Source organism: Condylura cristata, unplaced genomic scaffold (genome assembly GCF_000260355.1).
Source record: "Condylura cristata isolate star-nosed mole 26May11 unplaced genomic scaffold, ConCri1.0 scaffold00010, whole genome shotgun sequence".
NCBI classification, from domain to species: Eukaryota; Metazoa; Chordata; class Mammalia; order Eulipotyphla; family Talpidae; genus Condylura; species Condylura cristata.
Genome location: NW_004567111.1, coordinates 47,327,596 through 47,336,535, shown reverse-complemented (window position 1 = coordinate 47,336,535; position 8,940 = coordinate 47,327,596). Strand labels below are relative to the sequence as shown.

At 39.6% G+C, this 8,940-nt stretch overlaps 1 protein-coding gene and 1 long non-coding RNA gene across 2 annotated transcripts in view; both read left to right on the top strand.

Moving 5' to 3' along the window:
- The first annotated feature begins 3,657 nt into the window (after positions 1-3,657).
- On the top strand, positions 3,658-5,810 carry LOC105853473. The gene is made up of 3 exons (XR_001145317.1): positions 3,658-4,420; positions 4,555-4,711; positions 5,794-5,810. It is a non-coding gene; the product is annotated as an uncharacterized LOC105853473 (long non-coding RNA).
- Positions 5,811-5,946: 136 nt separating this feature from the next.
- Positions 5,947-8,940, top strand: part of LOC101628148 (spermatogenesis- and oogenesis-specific basic helix-loop-helix-containing protein 2) — a 71,707-nt gene continuing 68,713 nt past the window's right edge. The window contains 1 exon segment of the mRNA XM_012723169.1: positions 5,947-5,997. Within this exon segment, the coding sequence (XP_012578623.1) occupies positions 5,947-5,997 (51 nt within the window).

The following is an 8,940-nucleotide window of genomic DNA, read 5'->3' as shown; positions in this document are numbered from 1 at the left end:
AACTGGAAGCCTTACTGAAAACAAACAGCTGATTCACGCATACTTTTTACATGTTATATGTGTGTGTGTATTCTTACAGTAGAATAAGTTAAAATAATACTAAAAATCATAAGAACAAATAAGTTTGCATGGTTGTATTTATTGATATCATAAGTTTATACATCCCATTTATAAAGAAAATCTATATATAAATGGAACAACAGAGTTTAATCTGTGTTGTTCAGTGGTCAGCAATGTGTGTGTGTGTGTGTGTGTGTGTGTGTGTGTGGAGAGAGAGATTATGAGGAATAATGAAATTACGAAAGCTGTAATTCCCAAGACCTTTTGTTAGTGAGATGGAATTCCAGGAGAGCTGACACATTGTTCTAAGTCCAGATCTTACAGCCTGAGGACCAGGATTGCCAAAGGTTTCTGTTCTGGTCTGAAAGTTGGCAGACTTGAGACCCAAGAAGAGCCTGTTACTAAGTCTGAAGGCCAGGAAAGACTCTATACCAACTAAAGCAGTAGGAATTTCTATTCAGATCTTCATTTGAGTGGAAGAGGTCCACTCACCTTAGGGAGGGCAATCTGCCTTACTCAGTTTACTGATTGAAATGTTAATTTCATCCAAACATACCCTCACAAATGCCTAAAAATCTGACCAAATGTTTGGAAAGACTGTGACCCTGTCAAGCTGACAGAATTGACCATTGTAGCATCTTAGTTTTTATAGTCTAGAGACTTTTCAATAGTTCTAAGCTCTTTTGAGAATAGCAAATCTGTGAAAAACAGTTCTCAGTATTTATTGCTACTGGGGTTTTTCCTCACTCTGCTTCTACAGACTTGTTTCTTCTTTACATTATTTCCTGGGACCCACCTCAAGCCTAATCAGCTATAGAAATGACAGCTAATGATTGCTATGAATCAGTATGTTTTACCTATATTTGCTCATTTCAACCTTACAGCATTCTTGTGAGGTGCCTAATTTTACAATCCTCACTTCACAAAATAGAGAACAGGTATATAGACCTTAAGTAACCTCCCCAAATTGAAGAGAACAGTATGAAAGATCTTTCTGGCCTCCAAAAGAAGGGATTTACCCAGCAGAGTAATATATAGCTTAGATATCTTTTATTAACAGAGGTAGATAGGAAGGAAAACTGATTGTTAGATCCTTCCTCTGGTTACAACATTTAACATGATTAGTATTATTAAAAATACTAGTATTAGTTAAATAATACTTTTTACTAGTTAATTTACAATTCCATTGGTTTGGTTTTTTTGTTTTTGTATTATGTTTCCCAAGGTATTAACAAATACATAAGCAGTTTTTTATTTTGGTGCTAATGTGAGATTTTGTTTGTCTTCATAGGTATTATAGAGTACATTAAGAAAAGCCAGGCTTAAAGCTTGTTAACTATAAATTTCTTATTCCACTTTTTAAGTAATATAAATAACTGTCCTCAAAATATTTCTCATGTCAAACTCAGGATTTGGTGTTTTTAAGTAGCTCTTTTGCATTTAATGTAACAAGAAATTCTTAAAGGGGTACATTCCATTTTTTTTTTTCTGAATAGCTTATCTTCAGAAATTTTCTTTATTCACAACATATTTTACAAATCCAGAAAGACTAACTTAAAAAAATCTTTAAGAACACAGATCAGAAGTAAAGAACTCTAAATAATGTCTTTAAAGGTATTCTATGCAGGAAGTTGTCAATGTGAAGAAATGGTTTGATCATTCTTAGAATTACTCATTGGGGAAACAGTGACTTAGAGGAGGAGAGTATTCCTTCTCCCACCATCCTTCTCCCCACACTTCCATCCCTATTCTATTCAAACTTGGAAATAAAATTGGGGAGCCAGCTGAAAAGTAAATTGTGCTAGAATACTATCAAAGGAGCAAGATCTCTGAGTTAAGGATTAGACCTCAGCAAGTGCATGTTTAAGAAGTTCCACAGACATTATCCCTAATTAGTAAAAACATTGCTATTTAGGGAATTAACTGATCTGGGAACTGAAATAATTAAGGCTTTGGTAAGCAGTTTTAGCATTTAAGGTTTCTGAGGTACTGTCTGATGATAGAATAACTGTAGAAATATAGTCAAGTGATGAGAGTTGTCACTTGAATTGCAAAACTGACCTGTAAGTCTTAGCGAATAGAAAGGTCACTTACTGAAGTCAATAAATACAGAGTGAGAGTCTGCATGAAGGAGGAGGTAGGTCATATTACACTAATAATGTGTGCTATCATAGGAGTGGGTTTTTACACTAGAAAAGTAGGGATAATAATGTGGAATAGCATTAGAAAAGGAAAGAATTTGTACAGGGCAACCCAATGCAAATTGGGTTGCCTGACTATGGGTCCTCACCCATGCACTTAAGATTCAATTGCAGGCACACACAAAAAAGTTAATAATAGATTTATTTACCAGAGAAAAGGGAAATGAATAATTCAGGGGAAAAGAGATAAATTGATTAATGCATCCTAACCCTACGAGTTCTGCTGACCTGGAAGCCCAATAGTATGCTGAAAGCTGACAGTAGAGACAAGTAGCAAGCCACCAGGGCAAGAGAGCCCCAAAGCCCACATGCACAGTTTTATATCCAAACGTGGCTGCTAACTCCTCTCTCAGGTCCCAGCATGCTTCTCTTTGGTGGTGTTGGGATTTGTAGTTCTGGTGTCTGGTGGGGGAGGTGGAGTCCATAAAACCTGTATCTGTGGGGTTCATTCAGGACATCATTTCACCCTTACAGATTTTTGACCCACCAGACATGAAGGAGCTAGGAGTCCACAAAGAAATCAGGAAACAAAAAACAAATTCTTGGCTTTTGGTATTTTAAAAGTATGGTTTAGATGTGAATTAGAAAGATTTGGAAGAATATCACTCTACCCATCCCAGCCACTCATGCTTTAACCCCTCAATCTATCAGTCTGACTGGGGAAGAAGAGGGAACTGTGTGCCACTGAGGCCGAGAATAGACATGACAAGTGTCTCAAAAGGAGATGAGCAACTTGCTTCCCACAGCCTGCCTCAGACTGAGCACAAGAGATTTCCTCCATGTCACATGACTTCTTGACATAAAAGAATTATTTTGTTAACATGTTTTCTCATACTAGGAAACAGTGGCCATATTTAGCATCTCATATTTTCTCATACTGTGGAAACAGTGGCCATATTTGGCAGCTCCTGCAAATCTTTGAACACATTTTAACCCTCAATTGCTTTTAATTGAGCCAAATCCTCAAAATGCTTCAAATTATCTTTGCTTACTAATTTTGGTGCTGCTTTTGGATATTAAATACACTATTAATCTGTGATCTATTGTAATAGCTCAATACTACTAAATGTGTAAAAGCTTCTCCACTAGTCTCTTCAAATTTATACTCTCCTCTTTTATCAAAACCTTTCTAATTGAGAGACTTTCCTTAACTCCAGCATCTACCTGGCAAAGCATTCTATAGTGTATTTTACATACATCCAGTTTCTCATATTTTTCCATTATAGTTTTCAAAAATTACATTGGTAAGCTCCAAGTGAAAGCAACAAGCATTAGCCACATGTTCCTTTTACTTTTTTTTTTTTTTGAGCTTCCCTTTATAATAGATGTCTATTACCAGTTCATAACCATTACTTAGGGTTACTCCTCTCAGCACTGAAGATGTGGCAGTAAACAAATTCTTTGCCAGACTGCTTGTGTTGGTTTCTGTCTAGAAATAGGGCCACATGCTTACACTTCTCAGGCTCAGGTTCAGGCCAAGGAAAATGTACATGAGGAGTCAAGATACACAGCTCACAGAGGGCCTATCTTTACTCAAAAATGGAGGGGAGTCAAGGATGATCCTAAAGCACAGATAAATCAGGAGTAGAATGCAAAACATACAAATAAGAAATAATGAAACTTAACGTGGTAGTGAGCAGTTTTGAGCTATGTCTGTGTGCAGTCCCCAGCCTTGACTATACTCACACCAGTCTGCACTGGAAGCTCAGTCAGTTTTGGCAGTGCCTCAAGTCTTGCTCCTCCTTGATTTCTCCCACCTAGAGTCTCTGATGCACAATAAATTGATTCGAAGAAAAGGTATAATCTTTTTGGGTTTCATCATTTTCCTGACCAAAGTTAATAGTAAAGTAAATGGGTCAGTGTTCAAACAGCCAAGGCCATCTTGAATCCTTCACATTACACTCAGCACGCAGAGGGATTGAGCCCGCCTTGCCTCACTTCACCCCTAACAACCCTGAGTGGGATTTGCCCCTTCATTTTGGGAATAGGGGCAGAGCCGCCGTCTTGCCACCTCGTACGTAAGGTGCTTATCTGGAAGACTTGGGCTGAGGATGCACTTTTTGTGGGACAGAGTTCCAGCGTGTGTACCGCCCTCACCTGGCCGGACCATCTCTTCCCCACCTGTGGGCTTAGATCCTGTGGCCACTACCAGTCCAGGGGTAAGGAGTGGGGAGAGTGAGGGGTGCAGGGGTTCGGGGTGGGGGGGCTGCTACTGTGAGTCATGGGGCCATGGAGACCGTGAGTCATCTGGCTGTGACAATGCTTTCTCCTCCGCTTCTGGGTGTCTCTTTAGATCTTGTGTTAAGCTGAGTCTCTGATCTGACGCTATGGGAAAAGAAGCTGGGACAACTTCGATGGTGTGAGCACCGAACACCTTAAAATGGAGTTACTGAAAGAAACCCATAGGAAGTGAGTTGGAGAGCCTTGCAGGGCGCCACCCTTGGTATGAGGTTTGTGTCCACACCCCTCTAGGGCCGCCACCTATTTGTACCCTGCCATTAACGTGTGAGGCCACTGAGGTCGATGTAACCCTAGAGTGTGGTTAATATCCCAGCGGATCTAGCAAAATCTAGACTTGTATAGGAAAGATTCATTTACTTCTAATAAGCGTTTCGTATTTGACAAGCAGGTTTTGAGATAGGCTGTTTTGCCTCTAGGATCAAATGAAATGGAGGTTATGCATTGTGTGCATATATGTTTAGTTTTGAAACCCACTAAGTTCGGGCTATCTGTTCCAAATTCAAAATTTTGTTTAGTTGTGTTTCTATTTTATCCCTTTAGAAGAACTTAAGAAATGGTGATATTTTGTAAAAAAAAAAAAAAAAAAAAAAAAAAGATGCCCCTCCTATGTACTTTTAAAAATACTCAATTTAGGTGCTTCCTATTCAATCTTTGGGATATTGTTAAGTATTTTTATTTTACTCCAAACACCCCTGCAGTTTCAGTTTATAGGGTCTGCTCTGTGTCCCGATAGCATCCTTTGCTTTCCTCTGTTTTAGCTGCACCCTACTATAATGGGTTGGTTATTTCTTGGTCTTTCGTTAGGTTATAAGCCCTGAGGACAGGTTCTATATTCCCTGAGACGCTGAAGGTTAAGAGCAAATTCCGTAGAGGAATCCTGGACAAATTCAAATCTCAGCTTTTAGCAGTCAGTATCTCCTTGAATTTGAGCAAGTTCATGCCCTCTTTAAACCAGTTTTCTCAACTCTGATAACATTTTACAAATCTTTATGTCATACTTAAGGTATTTGTTGCCAGGATTGAGTGAAAGGTGTATGAAGGATTTAATATTGGCTTGTAAGCATCACTCAGGGCAATTTAGCTGCTGCAGTTATTGTTCTGTTCACTCATCACTGTAGTATCTAGCATTTTAGCACAATGGCTTGAACAATGGCTTTCAAAAATATGTATTGAGTAAATTATTTTATCATTGTAGTTTGATAATTAATGTGCTCTTGACTGATTTCCTAAATAGATAAGCTCTGGAATGCTACTTCTGTAAAAGTGTTCATATTTTAATTTTTTTTTTTAGTGGTAGTGTAACTGAGTGGTCCCTAGGAAAAAGGGAAGTTCCAGGTGCCCTGCCCCACCCAGAAGGAGGGTGGAGCTGAGCAGAGAAAAAGGAGAGAGGAGAAGAAAAGAAGGACGCAAGATGTAGAGCCAGAAGGAGACGTGAAGAAGCCACATGGAGCAGCAAGCATGTGATGAAGAAACCGCGCTGGACGTTAATGCAGATGTGGGTGAGAGACCTGTAGGGAGGTGACTATGGCAGTGTTTGTTTTGATTTTGATTTTGCTCTTTTCCTCCCAGATTTGTCTGGCCATTTCTGACCTTTTCCATGCATCCCGGCCAGAAGGTGCTTTAGTCTTGTGGCAGGCTTTCAGGCCTTGCTTTGGGCCAATCCCTTTTGGGTTGACTTTTGCCCACGAGGGGATGGGTAACTTCAGGTGTTTGATTTAGACATTATATTCTTCGTCTTCTATGTTGTATACTCACTGTATTAAAGTCCCTTTTCATTAAAGTTTTATATGTTTTGTCTTGATGCTGCGGATGTCAGAACCCACTTAGAGCAGGCAGGTTTGGGTTTGTCCTGTAGGCAGGTTTGTTTCAGAGTATTTTTTGTTTCAGAGTATTACTTGGTACCTGTTTCCCTAGCTATTTCTTTCCATAGTGACTTATAGTTTATTTGCTAGGTTTTAAAGAAACCAGATAAACAACTTCTTGGAGTCATATTTAGGTGGAAGTAAAGTGGTTGCCTAAGGGGCTTTTGGTTTTAGTGAATATTGACAGCCTTCTGGAACTCAATAATCAGAAATCTTTACTTGCCTGATTCCTGGTTCTTAAACACACTTTCTATAAGTGATATTTCACAATAAATAGTTCTTGAAGTGGTGGTGGTGATGTCATTTTGGAGTTGGTGGGTTTGAAGTACAGGATCCTTGGGCTCACTCTGGGAAAGGTTTCATCAGTGTCCCTTTCATGAAAGTGGCAGGCTGTGAGTTTCTCCAAGAGATGCAGACACTAATTGTATTTAAAGAGCAGGGTTTTTTTTTAGAATAGGGATAGAAAAGTAAAAGACACTTGCATAGACACAAGCAGGCAGAAAGAGCTGCCCCTTTGTGAGGGCAGCTTTAGCTTTTAATCATCATCTTTTGTTAGGAATGGGCTTACTTAGAATTTGAAAGGGACCAGAGGAGATTCTACAAAGGGCTATGTCTCCTTATCTTTACCTTTGCTCTCTAGACACTGCCTACAGCTGTCAGATAACCTGCTTGGATCTTATGCTTTGTAATCTAGGCTTTGGTGCCTAAGGATCTTGATTTCTGTAGGTGGGTCAGTGGCTATGCTAATCCCTTCTACCCAGCCCCTCCCTCCTTGGGAGTCAGGTTTTTATGGCTCCTTTAGATTTTCTATTTCCTCCATCAGTGGGATACTATATATTACTCTTACCATGTTATTTCAATTAAAAAAATTAACAACATGTTTATAATAATAGGGATATAGTGCAATTGTCAATTCTTGAAATAAGACTCAGGATAGCACAAGTGGCTTAACCTTCGGGCAACTGATTAATATCCACCCTGATCGCAGTGGCACATGTGAGGGAGATTTCCTCCTGCCCCTGGGCCAACATCCTGGGATTAAGGGTATAAAAGGGAGGCTGGAAAAGATAAGAGAGAGAATGTTTGCTGCAACCATCTACGTGTGCTGACTCTTCAACCTGGATGCCCCCCCCCCCCCCCCGCGCAGACTCGTATCCCTGCCGTGCGAGCGCGGCAATTCAACAAAAGGAAAACAAGTAACCCCATCAAAAAATGTGCTGAAGGATTAAATAGGTACTGCTCCAAAGAAGGCATACAGATGGCACGTGAAAAAATACTCATCAACACTTATCAGAGAAATGCAAATCAAAACCACAATGAGATATTACTTCTCACTTATGAGAAGACCATCTTTAAAAAGTCAAAACAGCAAATGTTGTCAAGGATGTGTAGAAAAAGGAGCCCTCTTATATACACTGTTGTTGAGAATATAGATTGGTTCAGCACCTACAGGAAATCATAGTATGAAGTTTTCTCAAATAGTAACAGGTGGCACAATAGGTTAAGCACTGCATTATGAAGCTCTACGAAGCACAGCAGCATGAGTTCGATCCTCTATGAGCAAGCTGACCCATATGTGGCAGACCTCCTCTGACCTGCCCGCTGCTACCCTTAGCAATGTACTTTGTCAATCGGCCTATTCTGCTTCCTACTCTGTCGCTGGTGAATCCTCTGACCCACCACAATGATGGCCTGTACCCGTTCTATAAGCATAAATAAATCAATCTTTAAAAAAAAAATACTAAAAATAGTTCTACTCTATGACCCCAAAGTTCCTCTTCTAGACATCTAGCTGAAGAACACAAAAACACTAATGTGAAGGGAATGTGCACACCTATGTTCACTGCAGCTCTATGTACAATAGCCAAGCTATGAAAACAAACTAAATGCCCCCAAACAGATGAGTATGGTCTATATATGTGATGGAATATTACTCAGCTATTAAAAAGATTAATCTTGCCATTTGTGACAACATGATAGAACTAGACAAGATTATGTTAAGCGAAATAAGACGTAAGGAGAAAGATAAATACTCAATGGTCTCACTTATATGTGGAATATAGAGAAACAAGATCAGACATAGCCAACGTGACAACAACTCTAGAAATTTGTACAGCCAAGGCTGCAGGAAGGGAAGAAGAAGGATGAGGGGAGAGAAAAAAGAGGAGGAGGATCACAATGGAGGATTGGTAGCAGGCTATGGATGCTTTGATGAGGTGTGGTTTGTTACCAACACTGGGGATCCTATATCTTTAAAACATAATAAACTGCATTGTAGACTAATGTCATCTAGTTGAAAGAAAACTGCTTAAAAATAACAGAAGATACCTGAATAAGTAGCTAGATACAAGCAGTATTACTTGTGTAGTGGTTAAGAGGACACACTTTCAAAGGTAGGGAAAACTGGGTTGAACTCTTCTTCTCCCCTTTATTAGCTCTGTCATTAAGACTGCTATTTGACTTTTTTTTTTTTAAAGATTTATTCATTTGTGCATACAGAAGTGGGGTACAGGCCAGAGGCTCAGGGGTGGTGAGAGGCTTCACCAGAGACAGAGTGGGGAACAGAACAGGCAGAT